This window comes from Pteronotus mesoamericanus, unplaced genomic scaffold (genome assembly GCF_021234165.1).
Source record: "Pteronotus mesoamericanus isolate MK-2021 breed Mesoamerican mustached bat unplaced genomic scaffold, CSHL_Meso_final scaffold_85, whole genome shotgun sequence".
Taxonomy (NCBI): domain Eukaryota; kingdom Metazoa; phylum Chordata; class Mammalia; order Chiroptera; family Mormoopidae; genus Pteronotus; species Pteronotus mesoamericanus.
Window position 1 is genome coordinate 48,432,733 of NW_026555329.1, and position 26,739 is coordinate 48,459,471.

The 26,739-nt window shown below is 37.1% G+C and overlaps 1 protein-coding gene across 1 annotated transcript in view; it reads left to right on the plus strand.

Moving 5' to 3' along the window:
- HECW1 (HECT, C2 and WW domain containing E3 ubiquitin protein ligase 1) overlaps positions 1-26,739 on the plus strand; it is a 681,615-nt gene that overhangs the window by 628,444 nt on the left and 26,432 nt on the right. Inside the window, exons 22-23 of the mRNA XM_054564310.1 lie at positions 5,841-5,939; positions 6,917-7,046. Of these exons, the coding sequence (XP_054420285.1) occupies positions 5,841-5,939; positions 6,917-7,046 (229 nt within the window). The remainder of the gene's footprint in view (positions 1-5,840; positions 5,940-6,916; positions 7,047-26,739) is intronic.

Here is a 26,739-nt window from a genome sequence, read left to right on the forward strand (position 1 = left end):
GTTATTATCTGTTCATTTACATTTGTTCCCAGGAATATTTTTGATCTCTTTGATCTCACTCATTACTCATTTGTTATTTAGTAGCATCATCTTTAAACTCCAAGTATTTTAATGTTTTTTAGTCTTTTTATTGGGGGTGATTTCTAATTTTTTGCCATTGTGACCTGAGAAATTGCTTGATATGATTTCAACATTCTTGAAATTTTTTAGGCTTGTTTGTGGCCTAACATATGTCTATCTTTGAGAATGATTCATGTGCACTTGAGAAGAATGTGTACTCTGCTTCTTTTGAGTAAACTGTTCTGTAACTGTCAATTAAACTCATTTGATATGGTGTGTTTTTTAATGTTGCTATATCCTTGTTGATTTTTTTTTTTCGGTCTGGAAGATCTGTTCATTGTTTACAGATCTTCCAGACCAAAAAAAAAAAAAAAAATAATTGTTGTGAGGTGTTAAAATCCCCTATTATAACAGTATTGTTATCAATATCTTCCTTAAAGTCCACCTAGATTGTTTAATATATATTTAGGTGCTCCTGTATTGGGTGCATACATATATTTACAAGGGTCATGTCTTCTTGGGTCCATCCCCTTAGTACTATGTAGTGACCCCCTTTGTCTCTTTTTATGGCCTTCATTTAGAAGTCTACTTTGTCAGCTATGAGTATTGCTATCCAAGCTTTTTTTGTTGTTTGTTTTAACTTGCATGGAATGTTTTCCTCCATATCTTTACTATCTGCTTGTGAAAATATTTTGCTGTGAGGTGCGTCTCTTGTAGACAGCATATATATGGGTCATGTTTTCTCATTTATTTGGCTACTCTGTGTCTTTATTGGAGCATTTAACCCATTTACATTGAAGGTTATTATAGATAAGTATTTATTGTCATTTTTTGTATTGTACCTATGTTTTTCTCTCTATACATTTCTTCTTCTCCGTCGTCGTGGTCGTCGTCTTCTTCTCCTTCTTCTCCTTCTTCTCCTTCTTCTTCTTCTTCTTCTTCTTCTTCTTCTTCTTCTTCTTCTTCTTCTTCTTCTTCTTCTTCTCTCCTTCTTCTTCTTCTTCTTCTAACATTTCTGACAGTATTGGTGTGATGATAATGAACTCCTTTAATCTTGCTTTGCTCTTTTTTTGGCCTTCAATTTTAAATGGTAGCCTTGCTGGGTAGAGCAATCAAGGCTGCATATTCTTAGCTTTCATCCCTCCGAATTTTTTCCACCAATCTCTTCTTGTCTGTAGTGTTTCCATTAATAAATCAGTTGAGATTCTAATGTGGGTCCCTTGCATGTAACTGACTAGCTCTCTCTTACCACCTTTAAAATTCTCTTTGTCTTCAAGTTTTTCTATTTTAATTATGATGTATCTTGATGTAGGTCTCTTTGGGTTTATCTTTATTGACACTCTCTGTCCTTCTTGAGCTTGTCTGCCATTTTCCTTCACCAGGCTGGGGACATTTTCCACCATTATTTCTTCAAATAGTTTCTCTATCCTCCTCCACACTCATCTCCTTCTGGCACTCCTATGATGTGGATGTTTATCTTTATGTAAATTCTCACTGAGATCATCTATTCTTCCCCAAAGGTCTTTGAGCATCCTTATAACAATTATTTTAAACTCAACATTTGGTATTTGTGTTGCTTTCTTTTTATCTGTATTTTTTAATTCTTTCTGTGGTGGTTTATGTTGTTCTTTTGCTTAGGACATTTTTATTTTTCATCCCATTTGGTCTCTGTGTGTTAGGTAAGTGTGCTATGTCTCCTGGACCTTCTCCTTTGATTGTTTTATGGTGAAGGCGTCTTGCTGGGGTCAGTTGCACAATCTTTCAGAACACCTGAACTCCATGGCCCAGAAATGTTTTGTGTTGGTACCGTGGCTTCCTTATACTTGCATCTCAAATGTTGGTGGCTTTTTTTTTGTGGGTAGAGTTATCCCTTCAGTCTTGGCGATGATGAGTACCTTTCAACCTCTATGTATGGGATGCTGTTCAGTTACTGCCCCTTTTGACTAATTGCTCCCAGCAGGGTCTAGAGCCTGCAGGATCCCCCTTTGGGTATAATGATTGTGTGGCTGATTGGTTTGAGCTTTGGTGTGGGCTGAAGCCCACCAATGATTTTGTTGGTCCAGTTGGGTGGGGTTCAGATACAGGTAACTTTCAGATATTGTATGTATCCAACCCTAGGCTAATTCTCTGTAGCTACCAGGCTGTTGCTGCTTGTGTCTGTGTTTACTAGGCCTGCTTGTTCATATTAAGGGCCAATCTGTATAAAAGATTCAGCTTTTTTCTGCTTGGGACTGGTGGCAACTCTGTATTATGGCCAAGGTTGGCTTCTCCCTTTCAGCCACTCTGCCCCTTCTTGAGTTCACCTGTTCTTTCTCTTTAGCCTTTTAATGAGAGTCTGTAGGATGAGAGCAGGTATGTTGAGATAGGGCCATCAGGTTACCCACTTTGTTGGTCCTCCAGTCTTAGAGCACTCAGTGAGGAGGAGAGTAGCTCCTACTCAAAGCCAACCCCTTCAGTCTTTGCCAGAGACTCTGGCACTTGTTTCCATAGGTGGGCTCACTACCTATTCAGAAGGGGTGCATTCTGAATGTATCTTTTGCAGGAGTGATCTCAGCAGTTCTAGACGTCATGAAATAGATCAAAAGAGCATTGGGGCTGAGGCAAGACCAGACCATAGGTTCAGGCGAAGCTCTCTTTCTCATTCCAGGACCTCATAGGAGGCTAAGCTTCTGTCCTGTTTCCAGACAATATCCTCCAAAAATATCATACTTTGAAAGTCCCTGTTTGGAGTTTCTATTCCCTGTGGAAATGCACCCAGCAGGGGAATTTTGGACCTAGCAGGGCTGTTCCGCAGAGTTTCTCCATTGAGGGTAATGCATGCAAACCTCTAAAAGGGCACCAGGAACTCCTTTCCATTCTCAGTGTTAAGAGTGGGTTTGTCTTACTGCAAAGTATCCCAGGAGTTCAACTCTCATTCACCTTAATACCAACCTACAACCTTTGCAAGAGACACAGTCCAGAACTCTATTCCATGCAGCACCTTGTTTGCTTGGAAGCCAAGCTGGGTGGAGCAAAAAAACAAAACAAAACCAAAAAAAATCATTGCACAAATTTATGATCTCTCCACACAGCTAGTCTCAGTGGGAAATGACCCAAAGATCTATCATGGTTTGGCATGGCTGAGAAAAATTCAAAACAGGCCCCCAAAATTTGCCCATTCAGCTAGGTTTCTCTCCATAACAGCAGCTGCAGGGGTAGGTCATAATAGGGCTAGGGTGCCATCCACATTCTTGAGAATGGGAAAACTGGTTCTTTTCCCCAAGCTTCTCAGCAAGTTATCTGTTTTGGTTTCTACACTGTGACTCCCCACTGATGCCTAAACCATGTAAGCACTTCACACTAAATTTGCAGTCTCTGATTTTCACAGGGGTGATGGAATCTCACTGCTTCCTACTGCCAGAGACCCCACAGTGTCCCCCTTTTCCTTTCTATTGCTATTGGTATTTTAGAGCCCCACAGTTCAAAGGGGAAGAAGCTTTGGAGCTTCAATTTCAATCTGACCTCTCTTCTGACAGAGCAGATGTGCATACAATTCTTGCATGCATTTGGGACCTAGTACCTCTGGCCCTTTTGTCCATCTATGTTTCAGTTTCTTTTATCAATCTCTGTGCAATACCCACACCACACAACTGGGTCACTGTCTGGTCCTCTACACACATAAAACTTCCCCAAAGAACAAAATGTCTCTCAAAGTCACTGCTGGGCTGCAGCCTGTAGTTGACACTGACAGACTTTAGTGTGGCCCCTTTACTAGTCTGAACTGCTCCCCTGGGCTATCCCAGATGGCGCTGCAACAATGGAATCACTGCATGCTGTGAGTGTACAGCTTGGGTTTCAGTCTCACTGGAGCTCCCCCCACCAAGTTTTCCCCAATTTTGGTTAGGGATTCCTGTGTGGAACTAAGTCCCCTGGGTCCGAGGAGAGAGGGAACTCCAAATCTGCGATTCCTCTCTGGTTTCTCAGCTGTGACAGGAGCCACACACAAGGTATTTCCTCTTCCACTTGTAAAATTCCCTTACCAAACTCTGTGAAACATCTTCTCTACTCCTTGGCTTTAAAATTTTGTATCAACTGGGACTCAGTTGATTGTTCAGGTTATTGGAGGTTCAGCTGAAAATCCAGATTGGGACAAGAGCAAGTGGACTCAGCTCCCACCTTCTCTGCTGCCACCTTCAGACCTCGATATATTCATTTTTCAACATTGAGCTGAAAATAGAATTATCATGTAATATTTTTATATACTTCATATCTGAAGATACTTACTTACTGCCAGCCAATATTACCATTTCTCTTTACTAGGACTGCCAGGGCCACCTCTAAATGAGGATAGTACTCAACCAGGCACCTCTGTGTTGATGTTTGCTCCCTTCACACTTTGAGTGTTCTCAGTCATCTCTTTGTGGATAGCCACAACCCCACCATATTATTGGAAGCAACAGATGTAATGCCTTAGAGTAGGTAAGCCTGTATTGTTATGAACTGTGTTTTTATGCACTAAACCATGGTTACCATGTTGGGGATCATCAGTTATTAGGGTGGTCAGTAGAGAGCACTGAGGGAGCACCCTGGTCTCAAGAATTCTAAGATGTTTGATTCCTCTATGAGTCTCCCCATCTACAGTGCCCCATAACACCCTTACTGAGGTCCTCTTCAGACTCAATAATATCAACATATTATTTCATACAAAAAACATTGACTATTTCCAACATGAAAATTGAAGTATTGTTTATAATTATGCTTATTCTACAAGATAAGATAACCTATTCATTTTAACAATTTTTATAGTCTCTACAGAGTAGAAAATGTTTTGAGTCTAAAATGAGCCTCACAAAAAAGTACAGATGGATTAGTTGGGAATTCTAACTGAGAGGACATGAGAAAAGTCACAACCTAATTCTATATTTTGGTGAAAATCTAGTCACATGGGAAGAGACCAAGGAGATAATTGTGGGGATAGGTGCCAGAGATGAGCAAGCATGGCATGGTAGAAAAACTGGTGTGCTGGACCCAGCTGACAAGAAGCTGTTTTGGAGTAAGACAATGATGGGATCAAGTTCCAGGAAGCCTCTACATTCAGTTAAGCAGGTTGCTGTCAAAAATTCCAGGAAGCTATTGGCCCCCAAAAAGGATTTAAATCAGTAAAGGACACTGGAAGTGGCCAGGTCTATATGACAAATTCTTTGCATCAGAGACCTTGTTCTTTTTTTGGATGTGTGTCCTGGCAATGTTAAATAACGGTGAGGACTCAGCTCATTGCTTAGCACAATGTGATTCTATGTAATTCTTCCCACTGACTGTGAGTTCACCTGCCATATGTGTTTTGTATTCAAATCCTCCACTTCCCATCATAATAGACCCACATTAAATTTCAAGTAATGCTTTAATAAATAAGGATTCATAGTCCATAAAATTGTCTATGTCTTTGGGTTCAGGTCTTCCTCAGGGTCAATGTGGGCGGTTTATCCAGAAATCCCCTTCACCAATGCTTTTCTTCTCTTGGTTCCTTATACTCTCAGGTCTGAGAAGAGAGTGCTGGGAAAATAACTTTATTCTGGTACCTGGGAGAGAAAGAGTTCCTTTAGTACATACCAAGCACATAGGCATTGTTTATGGTAAAGAATAGGGAGGAGAATGGGTGCCTTCCTTGTGTCATCAATTAGCGGATTCCTTAGACAGCTTAAGATGAGTACTATAAAGGCATCAAGTATAAATATAAATTAACATATTTAACAATGTAAATTTCTACCTGCTCTTAAATCTCTGCCTTGTTTGTTTTCCAGGTTCAGATTTAGTGGTCGTATCCTAGGTCTAGCTCTGATACATCAGTACCTTCTTGACGCCTTCTTTACAAGGCCTTTCTATAAGGCACTCCTGAGACTGTAAGTATGTTACAAGCCAGAGTCTATCTGGCCTCACCTTCAAGACAACAGGTGCAAGCCTCCCCAGTACCTCTGGTCTTTTGTCCCTATTTTGCCTAACCATTCCTCTTAGGTTTGTGGTGGGTTTACTTATCTGAGTCATTAGATATCACATAAAATTTTTAATACAATAAGAAGGCTATTGAAGTTTTATATAAACATAGAGGAAGACTATTATAACGCCATATAATGGATATGAAGTTTACTTAAATAATTATAATTTACATAAATAATTACAAACATTTCATTAAATTAAGTAGAATTGATCTATCTAAAACTTAATTGTTTTAAAGTAAACATTTTATCTAATTGCCATGGAGAGTTCATAATTCAATGTTTATTTCATGATTATTACTGTAGATATTTTAGTATTTTATTTTTTAAACAGTAAAAGTAACAGCATTATATTCAAAAGTATCAAATTGTTTTTAAAAAGTCTCTGTTGTTTTAGCCAGGAGTGGCATAAAAACATTTTGGTAAAACGCTAAGTGAAGTAAGCCAGACAGTGAAAGATAAATACCATATGATCTCACCTATAAGTGGAACCTAATCAACAAAACAAACAAGCAAACAAAACAGAACCAGAAACATGGAAATAAAAAACAAACTGACAGTGACCAGAGGGGAGGGGGCAGGGGATAACAAGGGAAAGTACAGGAAGGGTCAAGTCAAGGAACATGTAGGTATAAAGGACCCATCGATAAGGACAGCAGAGCAAGGAAGATTGAATATAGGAAAGGAGGGATGGGCAAGGCAGGGGAGAGAAATGGGGGAAAATGGGGACAACTGTAATTGAGCAGCAATGAAAATAATTTAAAAAAGCAACTGCCACTGTATGGAAACTATATGTTAATAACATAATAATTAAAAAAACATTTTGGAATGAGGTAGGTCTGTACATATATTTGTTTAACCTTTCTTCCTTTAAATGGATCCAGGCCCTGCGATTTAAGTGACCTGGAATATTTGGATGAGGAATTCCACCAGAGCTTGCAATGGATGAAGGACAACAATATCACAGATATACTAGACCTCACTTTCACTGTTAATGAAGAAGTTTTTGGACAGGTTTGTAAGATGTAGGGTTTAGAAAAGAGATTTTGTTTTTGATTGTGGAAAATTAACATAAAACTTACCATTTCAATGACTTTTAAGTGTGTACTTCTCTAATTTTAAGTATCATTGTGCAACTATTCCCAGAATATTTTCATCTTCCAAACCTGGTATTTTACCCATTAAACAATAATTCCTCATTTTACTTTCTTCCTGGCCCTTTGCAACCACCATTCTACTTTCTTGTTTTATGAATTTGGATTGATACCTCATATATGTGGAATCATACAGTATTTTTATTTTTGTGACCAGCTCATTTAACTTCACATAATGTCCTCAAGGTTCATCCCTGTTATACATGTGAAAATACTTTCTTATTTTTTAGGACTGGATAATATTCCACTGTATGTATAATGGATATAACATTTTGTATATCCATTAATCAGTTGATGGACACTTTAATTGCTTCCACCTTTTGGATACTGTGGATAATGCTGCTATGAACATGGGTATACAGATATCTGTTTGAGTCCCTGTTTTCAATTGTTTTGGATATATAATTAGAAGTGAGACAGCTAGATCATATAGTAACGGGACTTTGTTTTTAAACTACAAAAAAAGAAATCTCATACAAAACATGATTCTTTGAACACTACTTCCTTTGAAAGGCTGCCTATATCTCTTTCCCCTTTTTTTGTTATGGCATGGATCTACTCTACAGAGTTTTCGAAAATCAAGTGTGATAATGAATCAGGAAGCATTTTTGTGAAGTGTTCAATAATGTGCAAAATGTTTCTGTTATTTGTATAACTGCAAAAAATACTTCATTTTATAACTAGCATCTAGATATTTACTCTACCAAAATGCATATCTTTAAATATATTTAATATGATACAGTTTCCCATTTGCTTTCCACTAACACCTATGTAACATTGAATCTTATGGGTTACAGTTTTATCAGGCTAACCATAGCCTGAGAAGATTTAACAGTTAAGATTTTGAGAATATCATTTACAGTATATCCAAACAGCCAAATAACAGTACAAATAACATGTGGTTATTTGTAATAAAGTAATTTTGAGAATTAGATGGAGATACTTAATACATATCTTGCATGAATATGGATAGTGTACTGAGTCTATGGGTAATAGTTACCCACCTGACTTTGCAGACCACCCAGCAGCTACCTATCAATCAAAAATCTTGGATAGGTCCCAGAAATACTCAATAATCTGTTTTATTTCATTTGCATAAATATACCACTAAAAAATACACACATATTTGAGGAAAAGAAGTTATTTCTCCTTACAACTATAGAAAGTAAACTTAAATATGTTCAAGAATATGTGGTCCAAGAATCAAGATGGTGGAGAGGTGAGTGGAAGTTACACTGACCTCTACCCAGGACCAATCTGGAATTACAACTAAATTGTGGAGAAACCATCTGGAACAAAGGGCTGAACAGTAGTGAGAGAGGAGCCTTATAAACTCAGACAGTCAGAGTAATCAGCTTTGGCACAACTTAAATGGTAAGGAGTGCGGGAGAGACTTGAGAAGTTGAGCGAAGTGCCCATGGGCGACAGCACCAGAAAGATACTGAAACAGCCAGCTGATCCCCATGAGATGAGTGGATCTAAACCATAAGCAGGGATCTCCATTCTACAGCACCAGAGCCCAAAAAGTACACAGATAATAGCCAGCTGCAAAAAGTGGCAGGGTTGCTCTCTGCCAGAACAGGCAGATGGAGACACAAAGAGACATTTAAAGGGCCAATGCATACATTTTTATTTGCAGCCACATACCCTGGTCTTCGGCAAAGGTGGGGACAGAGTGGGCTGGAGACACCTGGGGAGAGACTGGGAAAAGAGGCTTTGGGGAAGGAAATGAAAGAGTAGTTGGCAGGATCCTGGTGCTGGCTCATTCTCCGTACAGCAGCAGCCATCTTGCTCAGGCAGACCACTCCCCTGAGTGACAACAGCATGAGAGGACCCAATAACCCTGCCCCCAGAGGGGCTCAGCCCTGCCCTGTGCTGCCTAAGCCAGCCTGCCGAGTGCAGAATGGCAGCCACAGATAGTAGATCCCTGGCTAACAGGAGCACAGAATGGTCTAGGGACACTTGAGGAGAGACTGGAGACAGAGGCTTTGGGGAGAGAGTAGAGAGAGTAGCTGGTTGAATCCCAGTACTCACTCCTCCCCTATATGGCAGCAGCTATCTGGCTCAGGCAGACCACTCCCCTGAGCAGCAGCAGCCAGAGGACCCAATAACTCTGCCCCAAGGAGGGACTCTGCTCCACCCTTCACCACTTGCTGAGTGAAGAGTGACTAGATCAACAGCTGAAGGAGACAGTCACAGAGAGTAGATTCCTGGAAGTCTCAAACAGACTGCCTAAGGTCAGACAAAGTCAACATCTGAAATTATCAGAGGAAGATCAAGAAAGAAAAAACAATAGTCTTGTACCACAGAAGTTCACACCACAAAGTCAGGAGATCAAGACAGATCAATTCAAGAAGCAAAAAAGAAGAGTCTCACAAATAAAGGCAAGACAAAGAAACACCCCCCAGTTGAAGGGAAAGGAGGAATCCCCAGAAAGAGAACTAAATGAAATAGGGGCAAGTAAACTATCAGATATTGAGCTCAAAACAATGGTTCTAAGGAAGCTCAATGAGCTCAGTGAGTTCAGTGAGCTCAGAGAGAATTACCAAAAAAAAACTACAGGGAAACTATGAAGAACTTACTGCAAACTATATCATCATGAAAAAGGACATAGAAACTATCAATAAGAGACAAGAGGAAATGAGATATACAATTTCTGAATTGAAGAACACAGTAGAAGGAATAAAAAGAAGGCTAGATGAAGCAGAGGATAATCAGTGAGCTGGAGGACAAGGTAGAGAAAAACTCCCAGAAAGAGCAAAAAAATAAAAAAAGACTCAGAAAGAATGAAGAGGTGTATAGGAAAATGCAGGACACCCTGAAATGTAATAATATCCATATAATAGGGATAACAGAAGAAGAAGAGCATGAGGAAAGGATAGAGAACCTGTTTGAAAAAGTAATGATGGGAAACTTCCCTAATTGCAGGAAATAAAGAATCACGCAAGTCCAGGAAGCACAGAGGGTCCTATTCAAGAGGAACCCAATGAGGCCCACTCCAAGACACATCATAAATAAAATGGCAAATATCAAAGACAGAGAATCCAAAAGAAAGCAAGGGAGAAAGAGGTAGTAATTTATAAGGGAGCCCCAATACGGCTAGCAGCTGACTTCTCAACAGAAACACTGCAAGCCAGAAGGGAATGGCAAGAAATATTCTAAGTCATGAGGAGCAAAGGCCTGCAACCAAGACTGCTCTACCCAGCAAAGCTCTCAATTAAAATGGAAGGTGAAGTAAGGAGTTACCCAGACACAAGAAGGCTAAAAGAATACACCTCCAAAAAACCAGCACTGCAAAATATGCTAAAGGGACTGCTTTAGGATGAACAGAAAGAGTCTATAAATGCACACTTCCTTTCACAGTCACCAATACTTGATATTACCAATATTTTTTAATATTCATTAATCTGATTGTGACGATGATGTGTTATTTTAATTTTTCCTTTATTATTTGTTGAAACTAAACCTGTTTTTGTATTTTTCTTGCCTATTTCTATTAAATTTTTAAAAAAAGCTTAAATAACATTTTTGGTATTCTTTATCCATTTTTTGATTAAAGGTTCATAGAATTTTTGCCCTAAAAAAAAAACTATTATCCCTTTTTTTAGATGTATGGCAAATACTTTCCCATTCTATTACTTCTCCTTTAACTCTTTTTTGCATGTATATTACTATCTAGTCTTAAATATTTAATAGAGTCATATTATCAATATTTTATTTTATAACTTCTGGGTTTGTATTTTGTATTTTCTCCTAAAACTCCTTAGATTTTATATATTGATTGTTTAACTCACCTGAGTATTTTTTGTATAATGTGTGAAATTGGGCTCTATATTTGTTTTATTTCAAGGAATAGTGGACCACACACCTTATTTGTTGAATAAGCCTTATTTTCCCCATCGACTTGAAATATCAGTTTAATCATATACCACATTGTTACACAGATATATACATTTGTTTCTAGAATGCTCAGTTTATTTCATTGATCTACTTGATTATTTCTGTGCTGGTGTCATGTCCTTTTAATTGTTGAGACTTTAGAGTGCATTTAAATTTTTCAATATTTTACAATGGATTTTACAGTTAAAAATATTTGACAAAGGGGGCAGAAGCATAAAATGGAGCAATAATAGCCTCTTCAACAAATGGTGTTGGGAGAGCTGGACGGCTACATGCAAAAAATTGAAATTGAATCATCAGCTGACACCATACACAAAAATAAACTCAAGATGGATAAAAGACTTAAATATAAGTCGCAACACCATCAAAGTCCTAGAGGAGAACATTGGCAGGAAACTCTCAGATATCCCACACAGCAATTTTTTCACTGATATGTCTCCTAAAGCAAAGGACGTAAAAGAAAGAGTAAACAAGTGGGACCTCATCAAAATAAGAAGCTTCTGCACAGCAAAAGAAAACATCAGCAAAATGAAAAGGGAGCCAACCCTATGGGAAAATATATTCGCTAACGATGCATCAGATAGAGGTTTGATCTCCAAGATATATAAAGAACTCACTCCACTCCACTCCAAGAAGACAAACGATCCAATCAAAAAATGGGCAAAGGACCTGGGAAGATGCTTTTCCAAGGAGGAGATACAGAGGGCCCAGAGACATTTGAAAGGATGCTCAGCATCACTAGCCATCAGAGAAATGCAGATCAAAACCACCATGAGGTACCACCTCACACCAGTCAGAATGGCCATCATAAACAGATGAACAAACAACAGGTGCTGGCGAGGCTGTGGAGAAAAGGGAACCCTAGTACACTCTTGGTGGGAATGCAGACTGGTGCAGCCACTGTGGAAAGCAGTGTGGAATTTCCTCAAAAAGCTGAAAATGGAATTGCCTTTTGATCCAGTGATTCCCCTGCTGGGACTACACCCTAAGAACACCAAAACACCAATACAAAAGAACCTATCCACCCCAATGTTCATAGCAGCACAATTTACAATAGCCAAGTGTTGGAAGCAACCTAAATGTCCAGCAATAGATGATTGGATCAAAAAGTAATGGTACATATACACAATGGAATACTACGCAGCAGAAAGAACAAAAGAACTACTAAACTTCGCGACAGCATGGATGGAACTGGAGAGCATTATGCTAAGCGAAATAAACCAGGGGGCGAAGACAAATACCATATGATCTCACCTATAAGTGGAACCTAACCAACAATACAAAGATGCAAGGAAAATAAGACCAGCAACACTGAAAGGAAAAGAAATCAACAGAGACAAGAGGGAAGGGGGGAGCAGGGAAAAGGAAGGGAAGGGGAAAGTTAAAGAACATATAGCAAGGACTCATGGCCAAAACCAAAGGGGAAGAGCTGAGGGAGGGAAGGAGGGAGAGGGTAAGGAAAAGTGGTGGGGGGTAAGCAGAGACAAATTTATTTGAAAAAATAAATTAAAATAAAAAAATTCAATCTGCTTTTTAAAAAAAGGAGAGAACACCTTTTTTGACACCTACCTTTTATGACAACACTGAAGGAACTGGAGAATATTATGCTAAGTGAAATAAGACAGTCAGTGAAAGAAAAATACCACATGACCTCACCTATAGGTGGTATCTATTCAACAGAATAAACTACTGAACAAAATAAACCACAGGCATGGAAACATGGACCTGACTGAAAATGACCAGAGGGGATGGGGAAAGAAGACAATAGTGGAAAGAAGGTGAAGGGACTAAACAAGGAACATGTTTGGATGACCCATGAACATGGACAACAGAGTGGGAATTGACTGTGGGAGCAGGAGTGGGGGTGGGATGGGTGGAGGGGGGCAAAGAGGGAAAATTTGAGACAACTGTAATAGAATAAACATGATTTAAAAATTAAAATAAAATAAAAATGAAAAGAATATATGGTTCACTTAAACTGTCCTGTTATGTACTAGATGAATATGTAAAAAATGCTGGGTTTTGTGCATTATTATTGTAGCCCACCCTTTACATTTGTCCTTCAGTAGAATTTGTAAAATTTGTAAAATAAATGTAATTTTTTTACAAAATTGTGTTAAAAAGCTGAGTAGCCATCTTAAAATGTTTTAAGTCAGAATTCTAACTTAATTCATTATACTCCATGTAAATTAGAAAGAAGAATGTAAAAATAAATAAGAAAACAAAATATTTTTTAATTCTATAATAAGGAATGCTGCTGCTGATGTGACACAGACTTCCAAAGTCATAAAAAGACACAATCAACTAAAATTGTTTCTTAAATTATGCACGGGAAAATACAGAATAAGCAAAGTAAAAATGGTATAATAATTAACATATTATAATATGTAACACAAACAAAATGTTATTTCTTTTAATACAGGAAAAGGTCCCACAGATCAATAAAAAATAATTAACAAAATAGAAAACTATTAGAAATATAAGTAGATGGTTCTCAGAAAAGGGATTGTAAAGAAATATTCTATCTCATTAACATTAACAATTTTTAAAAGTTTAAATTAATGGCATCTCAAAATTATGAGACACCATTTTCCCTTATGAGAATGTTGGGAATCAGTCACATAAACCTATACTCATTGCCCAGATGCATATGGCACCCCAAACATCACATCTGTGTCTGAAGCAGTGGGACCAAGAAACAGTATTCTGTTTCTTTAGCAAGGGCCATAAAATGCCATACAATACTTCCACTTACACCTTATTGGCCAGAATTTAGTTACATGACACAGATGCAAGGAAGGTTAGGAAATAAACTTTTTTTAATTTAATAAGAAAATATTTCATCAGAAACACTTTAGTTTCATACACTCCCTACATTTAGTGGATTTCCAGGTTTTGAAACTTCCTCTTTTTTGTTTTTAAGTATATATTATTGATTATGCTATTACAGTTGTCCCATTTTTTTCTCCCTTATTCCCCTCTGCCCTGCACCTCCTCTCCACCATTCCTCCTCATAGTTCATGTCCATGGGTTGTACATAAAAGTTCTTTGGCTTCTTCATTTCCTCTCATATTCTTAACCTCTCCCAGTCTATTTTGTACCTACTAATTATGCTTCTTATTCCCCTTATCTTTCTCTCCATTGTCCCCCCCTCCCTCCTTGCTGAAAATTCCCCAAGTGATCTCCATTTCTGTGATTCTGTTCCTGGTCTAAATGATTGGCTTGTTTTTGTTTTTTTGTTTTTTTAGGTTCAAGTATTGATAGTGTTGAGTGTTGATAGTGGTGATAGGCATTCACTGCCTGGCTATTTCATTTACCATAATGCTCTCCAGATCCATCCATGCTGTCATGAAGGATAGGAGCTCCTTCTTTCTTTTTGCTGCATAGTATTCCATTGTGTAAATGTACCATAAGTTTCTATCCACTCATTTAGTGATGGGCACGTAGTTGTTTCCAGCACTTGGCTATTGTAAATTGTGCTGCTATGAACATTGGGGTGTATAAGTTCTTAATTCTTCATTCTGTTCCAGTTGAATGTTTATTTTTTTTCCTTTTGTTCCAAATTGTTGATTTGAGCCCCAGTTTCCTTCCTTTCTGTGTTGGAGATTGTTGTCGTTTTACTGTTCAAAGTTTTGATCTTCTTTTTCTTAGATAAGTCCCTTTAACACTTCATACAATAAGGATTGGTGATGAACTCCTTTCACTTGACCTTATCTGAGAAGCACTTTATCTGCCCTTCCATTCTAAATAATAGTTTTGCTGGATAGAGTAATCTTGGATGTTGGCCCTAGCTTTTCATGACTTTAAATACTTCTTTCCAGCCCCTTCTTGCCTGTAAGGTTTCTTCTGAGAAATCAGCTGACAGTCTTATGGGAACTCCTTTGTAGCTAACTCTCTCCTTTTGCTGTTTTTAAGATTCTTTCCTTATCTTTAATCTTGGGTGATTTAATCCTGATGTGTCTTGGTATGTTTCTTCTTGGATCCAACTTCTTTGGGATTTTCTGAGCTTCCTAGATTTGCATGTCCTTTTACTTTGCCAGATTGAGGTAGCTTTCCTTCATTATTTTTTCAAATAAGTTTTTAGTTTCCTGTTCTTCCTGTTCTCCTTCTGGAACCCCTATGATTTGGATTTTGGAATGTTTAAAGTTGTCCCAGAGGTTCCTAAGGCTCACATTGTTTTTTACATTTTTAAATTTTTTTACTGTTGTTCAAGTACAGTTGTCTCCATCCCCCCCCCCCAATCCCTATCTCCTACCCTTGATCTTACCGTGCTTTGGTTTTTTCCATGTGTCCTTTATATCTGTTAGTTGATGACCCTTTCCCTTTTCCCTCCTGTTGTTCTCTCCCTCCTCCCCTCTGGTTACTGTTAGTTTGTTCTTTATTTCAATGCCTCTGGTTATATTTTGCTTGCTTGCTTGTTTTGTTTATTCGGTTCCACTTACAGGTGAAATCCTATGGTACTTGTCATTCACTGCCTGGCTAGTTCATTTAGCATAATGCTCTCCAGATCCATCCATGCTGTCATGAAGGATAGGAGCTCCTTCTTTCTTTTTGCTGCATAGTATTCCATTGTGTAAATGTACCATAAGTTTCTATCCACTCATTTAGTGATGGGCACGTAGTTGTTTCCAGCACTTGGCTATTGTAAATTGTGCTGCTATGAACATTGGGGTGTATAAGTTCTTAATTCTTCATTCTGTTCCAGTTGAATGTTTATTTTTTTTCCTTTTGTTCCAAATTGTTGATTTGAGCCCCAGTTTCCTTGCTTTCTATGTTGGTTCCCTGTATATTTTTCTTTATTTCACATTGTATAGTCCTGATTTCTTCCTTTATTTTGCATCCATATTCAGTCATTTCTGTAAGCATCATGATTATCCATGTTTTGGACTCTATATTGCTATCTCCTCATTGCTTAGTTCTTTTTCTGGAGTTTTGATCTGTTCTTTCATTTGGGCCATACTTTTTTCTGTCTCAGCACACCTGTTACATTGTAAGGGGCAAAGGCTTAAGTTTCACCAAGGTGGAGCAACCCACTTCACTGTGTTGTGGCATTGTATATTGGGGAGGGGTCAGAGAGGGAACAATGCTGCTTGCTCAGCTCTAGCTCTGCTTTCAGTCACTTCCCCAACTACCCACAAGCAAATTGCACCCTTCTGTTGCTGTTCCCAGGTGGGCAGATTTTTGTATGTTTTAGTATTCTGTGGGTCACTCCAACAGAATATGCTGTGAGACTGGGAGTTTCTCCCAGCACTGCAATCCCCACAGGTTTTTACAGCCAGAGATTTTTGAGGCTTTATGTTCCTGTGGTGGAAGCCTGGGTTGCACAGTCTCTTTCACTCCCCAGTTGTTCCTCCCAGTTTATCCACATGCAAATGTGGGAGTGCCAGTCTTCCAGCCACTACCTTGGCCTGTGTCCTTTCCATCCCAGCTGCCTGTCTCTGCCCCTCATACCAGTCTGGATGAATGTGTCCTTGATAACGCCTTAGTTGTCAGAGTTCTATACAGTTAAATTTTATGGCAGTTCTGGTTGTTTTTTGTTTTTGAATTGGTTGTCATCTTTCTTTTTGTTGTCCAAGGAAGTGAGGTGTATCTACCTAAGCCTCCATCTTGAAACATGGGAAATAAGCTCATTAACTGAAAAAAGTTAAATATTAGCTAAAAAAGAGAAGTTCCAAATATATTGGGTGACAACCTGTGTGTTATAATTTACCAATATTTTTATATTTAGCATTAGTCACATAAGTGATAGAAGAAAAAGTAATCATCATACTTCTGTAGACTATTTTAAGTACCTTATTCACAAAGTGTCCCCCATACACACACACACACATACACACATACACACACATGCACACATATGTATATGTGTTAACCAATAACTAACTACTGCAATGCTTCATTTGTCTTATTGCATTAAATAAGATGAACCACTTAAGCAAATTTAATATGACTGAAGCTTACTATCTTCAAACAATACTTTTTAATAAAAAGTGTGTTATCTGCCTTACCTTTGAAAAAACAGAGCACAGATCATAACTTTTTTACTTCATTTATTTTATTTTGTTTAATTTTTGTTGACTTTATTGAGGTGATATTGGTTAAAATTATATAGGTTTCATGTATCCAATTCTATAATACATCTATATATTGTATTGTGTGTTCACTACCCCAAATCAAGTCTCTTTCCAGTACCATTCATCTATTCCTCCTTTACCCTCTTTTACCTTCCTCCTTCCCCTATTGCCTTTGGTAATTACCATATTGTTATCTATGGCTATGAGTTTCTTTGCTTAATCCCTTTACTTTTTTAACAACCACCCAAGTACCTTCCCTCTAACAGCAGTCAGTCTGTATTCTGCATCTGTGAGTCTGTTTCTGTTTTGTTTGTTAGTTTATTTTGTTCATTAGATTCCACATGTAAGTATGATCATAAGATATTTGCCTTTCTCTAACTGGCTTGGTTCACTTACCGTAATACTCTTTTAGGTCCAGTCATGCTGTGGCAAAAGGTAAGATTTCCACCTTTTTTTCTGGCTGAGTAGTCTTCCATTGTGTAAATATACCACATCTTTAACCTCTCATCTACTGGTGGGCACTTGGGATATTTCTAAATGTTGACTATTGTAAATAATGCTGCAGTGATCATAGGTGTACATATGTTATTTCACATTTGTGTTTTCAGTTTCTTTGTAAAATTTGCCAGAAGTGGAATCATTGGGTCATGAGGCAGTTCCATCTTTAAACTGTTGAAGAAATTCCATACTGTTTTTCACAGTGTCTATAGCAATCTTCATTTCCACCAACAGTGCATAAGGTTTCCATTTTCTCCACAACATCACCAACACTTTTTCATTAATGATAGCCATTCTGTCAGGTGTGAGGTGATAGTTGTGGTTTTAATTTGCATTTCTCTGATGATTAGTGACACTGGCCATCTTATCATATGCGTATTGGCCATATGTGTATCCTCTTCAGAGAAGTGAATATTCAAGTCCTTTGCCAATTTTTCAACTCATTGATTTTTTTTTTGGTGTTGAGGGATATAAGTTCTTTATAAATTTTGGATGTAACTCTTTATCAGATGTATCATTGGCAAAATTGGCAAATATGTTCTCTCAGTGGATGGTCTTTTCATTTTATTGATGGTTTCTTTTGCTGTGCAAAAGCTTTTTAAAAATTTGATGTGGTTCTTTTTATTTATTTTTTTCTCTTGCCAATGAGATACATCAGAAAAATTAATGCTATGAGGAATTTCTGAGATTTTACTGCCTATGCATTCTTCCAGGATTTTTATGGCTTCAAGTCTAATATTTATGTCATTAATTCATTTTCAGTTTATTCTTGTTCATGGTATAAAAAGGTGATTATTTCATTTTTTTACATGCATTTATCCAATTTCTCCTACACAATTTATTAAAAAGACTATCTTCACTACATTGTATGTTCTAGCATCCTTTGTCGAATATTAACTGACCATAAAGGTGTGAGTTTATTTCTGTCTCATTGTCTGTTTTCATACTGGTACCACACTGTTTCTATTATAATGGCCTTGTATATAGTTTGATATAATGTAGCATGAGGCCTCTGACTTTGTTCTTCTGTCTCAAGATGTCTGTGATTACTTGAGGTTCTTTGTGGTTCCATATGAATGTTTGAAAAATTTATCTTAGTTCTTAGTAGAATTTATCTTAGTAGAATATGCCATTGATATCCTGAAAAGAATTGCATTAAATCATTGCTTTGGGTAGTATAGACATTTTATTTTTTTTTATTGTTGTGCACTTATACTTGACCCCATACCCCCCATTTTGCTTGCTTGTTTGTTTTATTCATTAGGACCCACATATAGCTTAGATCATATGGTATTTGTATTTCACTACCTGGCTTATTTCACTTAGCATAAGGCTCTCCAGTTCCATCCATGCTGTTGCAAAGGGTAGTAACCCTTTCTTTCTTTCTGCTTCATAGTATTCCATTGCATAAACGTACCATAGTTTTTGATCCACTCATTTACTGAGGGGAACTTAGGTTGCTACCAACACTTGACTATTGTAAATTGTGATGCCATGAACACCGGTCTATAGACATTCTTTTGAATTGGTGTTTCAGGATTCTTAGGGTATAATCCCAGCAGTGTAATTGTCAGATCAAAAGGCAGTTCCATTTGTAGTTTTCTAAAGAAATTCCATACTGTTTTCCACAGTCTGCATTCCCACCAACAGTGTACTATGGTCCCCTTTTCTCCACAACATCACCAGCACATATATTTTGTTGATTTAGTTTTGATGGCTTTTCTCACCCGTGTGATGTGGTAGCTCATTGTAGTTTTAATATTCATCTCTCCGATGGCTAGTAATGCTGAGCATCCTTTCTATGTCTCTAGGCCCTCTGTATGTCCTCCTTAGAGAAGTGTCTGTTCAGGTCCTTTGCCCACGTTTTAATTGGGTTGTTTGTCTTCCCAGAATGGAGACATGTAAGTTCTTTAGATATTTTGGAGATCAAACCTTTGCTGAGGTATCATTGGCAAATATATTTTTCCATACGGTTGATTATCTTTCGTTTTGCTAATGTTTTCTTTTGCCATGCAGACACTCTTTATTTTGATGAAGTCCCATTTGTTTATTCTTTCCTTTATTTCCCTTGCTCTAGAGGACATACTGGTGAAAATATTGTTGCATGGACTGAGAGTTTCATGCCTGTGCTCTCTTCTAGGATTTTTATGGTGTTTGGGCTTATATTTAAGTCTTATATCCACCTTGAATTTATTTTTTGTATGGTGTCAGTTGGTGGTCGAGTTTTCTTTTTTTTTTTTTTTCTTCATATATCTGTCCGGATCTCCAAACACCATTTGTTGAAGGGGCTATTTTTACTCCATTTTATGCTTCTTCTTCCTTTATCGAATATTAATCGACCATGGAGACGGTTTATTTCTGGCCTCTCTCTTCTGTTCCATTGGTCTATGTGTCTGTTCTTATGCCAGTACTAGACTGTTTTGATTACAGTAGCGTTGAAATATAGTTTGGTATTGGTTATTGTATTCCTCCAACTTTGTTGTTCTTTCTCAAAATTGCTGAGGCTATTTGGGGTCATTTATGATTCCATATAAATTTTTTAAATGTTTGTTCTATACCTGTGAAGTATGTCACATTGGTATTTTAATAAGGATTGCATTGAATCTATAAATTGCTTTGGGTAGTATGGACATTTTGATGACATTAATTATTCTAATCCATGAACAGAGTGTATGCTTCTATTTATAATGTCTTCCTTAATTTCATTCTTCAGTGTTGTGTGGTTTTCTGAGTACAGGTCTTTTACCTCCTTGGTAAGGTTTATTCCTAGGTACATTATTTTTCTTGTTGCTATAATAAATGGAATTTTTTTTCCTGATTTCTGAATCTGATACTTTGTTGTTGGTGTACAAAAATGTCTTTGATTTCTAAATATTGATTTTGAATCCTACTGTTTTGCCAAATTCACACATTTTGTCAAGTAGTACTTTGGTGGGGACTATAGAGTTTTCTGTGTATGCTGTCATAACATCTGCAAACAGTGACTGTTTTACTCTTCCTTTCCAATTTGTATGCCTTTTATTTCTTTTTCTTCCTTGATTGCTGTGGCAAGGACTTCCAATACTATGTTGAATAGAAGTAGTGAAAGTGTACTTTCCCACCAACGGTGTGCTATGGTTCCCCTTTCTCCACAACCTTGCCAGCATTTGTTGTTTGTTGATTTATTAATGATGACCATTCTGACAGGTGTGAAGTGGTATCTCATCGTGGTTTAATTTTCATGTCTTTAATAGCTAGTGATGTTGAGCACTTTTTCATGTGTCTATGGGCTCACTATATGTCCTCCTTGTAGAAGTGTCTGTGCAGGTCCTTTGTCCATTTTTTTAATTGGATTGTCTTCTTGGCATTAAATCATATGAGTTCTTTATATGTTGTGGAGATCAAACTCTTGTCCAAGGTATCATTGGCAAATATATTTTCCCATAAGGTTTTTTCCCTTTTCATTTTGATGATGTTTTCTTTAGCCACACAGAAGATTTTTAATTTGATGTAGTCACAGTTGTTTATTCTTTCCATTATTTCTGTAGCCCTAGGGCAAAATATATGGCTGCAAGGGATATCTGAAGTTTTCCTGCCTATATTTTCCCTTAGGACTTTTAAGGTGTTGTGGTTTATGTTTAAGTCTTTTATCCACTTTGAGTTTACTTTTGTGTATGGTGTAAGTTGGTGGTCTAGTTTTATTTTTTTTTTTTGCATGTAGCTGTCCAGATCTCCCAACAACATTTGTTGAAGAAGGTATTTTTTCTCCATTTTATGTTGCTGCCTTTGTCAAATATTAATTGACCATAGAGACAAGGGTTTATTTCTTGGCTCTCTCTTCTGATCCATTGATCTTTGTGTCTGTTTCCATGCCATGCCAGACTCTTTGGATTACAATGGCTTTGTAGTATAGTTCGATATCTGGTATTGTGATCCCTCTTACTTTGTTTTTCTTTCTCAAGATTGCTGCAATTATTGGCTTTTGGTTCCATATAAAATTTTGAAATATATGTTGTAAAGCTCTGAACAATATCATTGGTACTTTAATAGGGATTGCATTGAATCTATAGATTGCTCTGGGTATTACGGACATTTTAATGATGTTGATTCTTCCAAGCCATGAACATGATATATGCTTCTGTTTGTTGGTATCATCCTTAATTTCTTCCTTCAGTGTTCCACGATTTCCGAGTACAAGTCTTTTGCTGCCCTACTTAAATTTATTCCTAGGTAATTTATTTTTCTTTTTGCTATAGTAAATAGGAGTTTATTTCCTGGTTTCTGTTTCTAATATTTCATGTCAGTGTACAAAAATGCCTATAATTTCTGAATATTGACTTTGTATCCCACTATTTTGCCAATTTCACTTATTAGGCCAATTAGCTTTTTTATGGAGCCTATAAGGTTTTCTATGTACCCTATCATGTCATCTGCAAATGGACTGTTTTCCTTCCTACTTTGCAATTTGGATGGCTTTCAGTTATTTTTCTTGTCTCATCTCTGTGGCAAAGACTTCCTAATACTATGTTGAATAGAAGTAGTGTAAGTAGACATCTTTGTCTTGTTCTTGGGCTTAGTGGGAAAGCTTTTAGTTTTTGCCTATTGAAAATGTTTCTCATATATGGCCTTTATTATGTTGAGATATGCTCCCTCTACTCCCAGTTTGCTGAGTGTTTTTTATCATAAATCAGTGGTGTACCTTATCAAATGCTTTTCCCACATCAATTGATATCATCATCTGATTTTTCTCTTTCTTTTTGTTCATGTGTTGTATTATGTTTTTTGATTTGTGAATATTGTACCATCCTTGCATCACTGGGATGAATCCCACTTGATCATGGTGGATAATCTTTTTATTATATTGCTGGATGCGACTTGCCAATATTTTGTTGGGGATTTTAGCATCTATGTTCATCAGCAATATTTGCCTGTAGTTTTCTTTCTTTGTTTTGTCTTTATCTGTAATTGGGATTAGGATGATGCTGGCCTCATAAAAAGAGTTTGGGAATCTTCCCTCTTCTTGGATTTTTTGGGGATAGTCTAAGAAGGACAGGCATTAGTTCTTTCTTATATGTTTTGTACAGTTCTTCTGTGAAACTTTCCAGTCCATGGCTTTGGTGTGCTGAGAGTTTTTTGATTACTGCTTCAATTTCACCAGTAGTTATCAGTCTGTTCAGGCTTTCTGCTTCTTCTCCTTTCAGTTGTGGCAGATTATATGTTTCTAGGAATTTGTCCATTTCACCCAGACTTTATAATTTCTTGGTATATAATTGTTCATAGTAATTTCTTGCAATCCTTTTTATTTCTGTGGCATCAGCTGTAATCTCTATGCTTTCATTTCTGGTTTTATTTATTAGGTTTCTTTCTCTTTTTCTTTTGATAAGACTGCCAAAGGGTTGATCGATTTTGTTTACCTTTTCAAAGAACTAGCTCCTGGATTAATTGATCCTTTGGATTATACTTTTAGTCTCTATGTCATTTAATTCTGCTCTAATCTTGATTATTTCCTTATTCTACATGCTCTGGGGTTTTGTTTGTTGTTGTTCCTTTAGTACTTGTAGATGTAGTGTTATGTTGTTTATTTGAAATGTTTCTATCTTTTTTATGTAGGCCTGTATCACTATGAACTTCCCTGTCTGAACTGCCTTTGCTGTTTCCCATAAGTTTTGGACTGTGTGTGTTCATTTTAATTTGTTTCCAGAAACTCTTTGGTTTCTTCCTTGATCTCATTATTAACCTACTCACTGTTTAATAGCACGTTTCAATCTCCATGAGGTGGAGTGTTTTTGAGTTTTTTCCTTGAGGATGGTTTCTAGTTTCAGGCACTTATGGTCCCAGAAAATGCTTGATATCATTTCAACTTTCTTGAATTTGTTGAGGCTTGTTTTGTGTTCTATCATGTGGCCTATCTTTGAAAATATTCCTTGTACATTTGAAAAGATGTGTATTTTGCCTCTTTGGGATGAAATATTCTATCTATCTATCTATCTATCTATCTATCTATCATCTATCTATACATATAGATCTATCTATAGATCTATCTACATATAGATATCTACATATAGATAGATCTATATGTATAGATAGATAGATAGATAGATATAGATCTATATGTATCAAATAAGTCCATATGATCTAGGATATTGTTCAGTACCACAATATCCTTGTTGATTTTTTTTTTAGAAGATCTATCTATTTTTGACAATGCAGTGTTAAAATCCCCTAGTATAAGTGTGCTGCTGTCTATATCTTTCCTGAAGTCTTCCATGATTTTCTTTATATATTTTGGTGCTCCTATGTTGAGTGCATATATATTTATGATAATATGTCTTCTTGATAGGCCTTCCCTTGAGTATTATGTAGTGTACTTCAGTATCTCTTTTTATGGCCTTTCTTTTGAAATCTATTTTGTCTGATGTAAATATTGGTAACCTGCCTTTTTTCCCTGTCCATTTTCTTGGAATATTTTTTTTCTTCATTTCCCTTTAAGCCTGTTTAGCACTTTTGTTGTATGGTTGGTCTCTTGTAGGCAACGTAGGTATGGGTCATGTTCTCTTATCCATTCAGCTATCCTATCTTTTGATTGGAGCACTTAATCTATTTACATTTAAGGTTATTATTGATTGGTACTTATTCATTTTTCCCCTTTGTACCTGTGTCCCTCTCTCTCTCACTCATTTTCTTCCTCATCTTAAAGCAGTCCATTTAGCATCTCTTGCAGTGCTCGTTTGGTGGGGGTGTATTCTTTTAGCCTGTTTTTAGTCTTGGAAACTCCTTATTTCATATTCCATTTTAATTGAGAGCCTTGCTGGGTAGAGCCATCTTGGTTGCAGCCTTTGTTTCCCATTACTTTGATTATTTCTTGCCAATCCCTTCTGGCTTATAGTTTTTTCTGTTGAGAAATCAGCTGCTAGCCTTTTTGGAGTAGCCTTGTATGTTACTTCCTATTTCTCCCTCACTGCCAATAAGATTCTCTCTTTTTCTTTAATATTTGACATTTTAATTATGATATGTCTTGAAGTATACCTCTTTGTATTCATCTTGATGAGGACCCTCTGTGCTTCCTGAACTTGCATAGCTTTTCCCCTCTCCAGGTTAGAGAAGTTTTCTGTCATTATTGTTTCAAAAAAACAGGGCTTCTATCCCTTGCTCCTTTTCTTCTACTTCTGGTATTCCTATGATTTGAATGTGTTGCCTTTCATGTTGCCCTGAAGTTCCCATAAGCTATCTTTTTATTTCTTTAGTCATTCTTCTTCTACCTGCTCTATCTGGGTATTTCTACATTCTCCTCCAGATATTAACTCAGTCCTCTGCTTCATCCATCCTTCTGGTATTTTTTTTTTTATTTCAGATGTTGTATTCTTCATTTCTTCTTGTTTTTTTATAGAATGTATAGTTTTTCATCCTGTTGTAGTTACCACTCAGATTCTTGTAGTTGTCAGTGATTTCCTTTAGCATTCTTATAACCATTATTTTGAACTCTATATCTGATATTTTGCTTGCCTCTCTTTCATTTAGCTCCTTGGGGAATCAACCTTCCTTCTTTTGATTGTGGGTTCTTTCTTTGTCTCTCCATTTTAGGTGTATTTTTGTTGTTGTTGTTGTTTCTGATTCCAAATGCTCTGCTTTTCCAGTTGCCTTCATAGGGAGAACTTCTGTGATAGGAGTTCTTTTGGAATCAGTGTTGTGGTTTTCTGATCTTCTTGTCTGGATGCTCTAGAGTTGCTGTGGGCTCTCTTATTGTACTTGGGCTTTACCTGTTGGTGGGTTCTCACCTCCAGTGTGTTTACTTGTCTTGTAAAATTCCCACCTTGTCTTGTATGCTGTTTTACAGGTGTTGGTTAACAAAGCAGTATTGTCAGACAAAAATACCTACACCAGGAAAAAGAACCCCTTTACCACCTTGACAGTTTCTACCGCAATTAAACTAAGATTAATAACTATGAAGAGAGATTGTGGATATTATATGATATGATAAAGGGAATATAAAATGACTAGAAGAGAATATGTTGTTGTGTGGTGAGAGGGAGGAGAATTGATAAGAGTTGGGATAGAACCAAAGTGAAGAAAGGGAGAGAGCAAAATTATAATGTTAGTAAAACACATAAGGGCGACGGGAACAATAGAGGAAGAAGAGGGAAGAGTATAGTACAAGATATGAAGTAAAATTGAAAATGTACATCGGTAGATGATTGGATCAAAAAATTATGGTACATTTACACAATGGAATACTATGCAGCAGAAAGCAAAAAAGAACCACTAAACTTCGCGACAGCATGGATGGAACTAGAGAGCATTATGCTAAGCGAAATAAGCCAGGGGGCGAAAGACAAATACCATATGATCTCACCTATAAGTGGAACCTAACCAACAATACAAAGATGCAAGGAAAATAAGACCAGCAACACTGAAAGGAAAAGAAATCAACAGAGACAAGAAGGAAGGAGGGAGGGGGGTCGGGGAAAAGGAAGGGAAAGGGAAAGTCAAGGAACATATAACAAGGACTCATGGACAAAACCAAAGGGGAAGAGCTGAGGGAGAGAAGGAGGGAGGGGGCAAGGGAAAGTGGTGGGGGGTAGGCAGAGACAAATGTATTTGAAAAAATAAATTAAAATAAATTAAAAAATCAAAAAAAAGAAATAGAAAATGTACTGGACCAATGGGAGAAATTTTTCAGGAAAAATCACAGGAAGGTCAATAAAAATGACTGCTGAATGAAGTTTAATAAAGTTGGAATGGAAATAAGAATATTGTAGAGTAACAAAAAGTGATGTGAGATGTCTACAGTAAAGAAAAATGCTTTTGAGAGGATGGGGGATGCAAACTAAGAAGAGTAAGGAGTAAAGCCCAGGTTGAGAGCAGGGGAAAAAAGAAAGAAAAGAGAAAAAAGGAGAGAGAAAACAACAAAATAAATTTCCTTACTCAACTGATCATGAGCAGGGCAATGGCAAAATGGTGTAAGTCAGCCGGAGAGTATTCAATGGGGTTTAAAGTACAAACAAGTAGTGATTAAATAGGAGTTCCTTTTGAGAAGTAAAGCAATAATTATGATATTTCACCCAAATAACCACTGTTTACAAAAGGTGAAAAAGAAAAAAGACT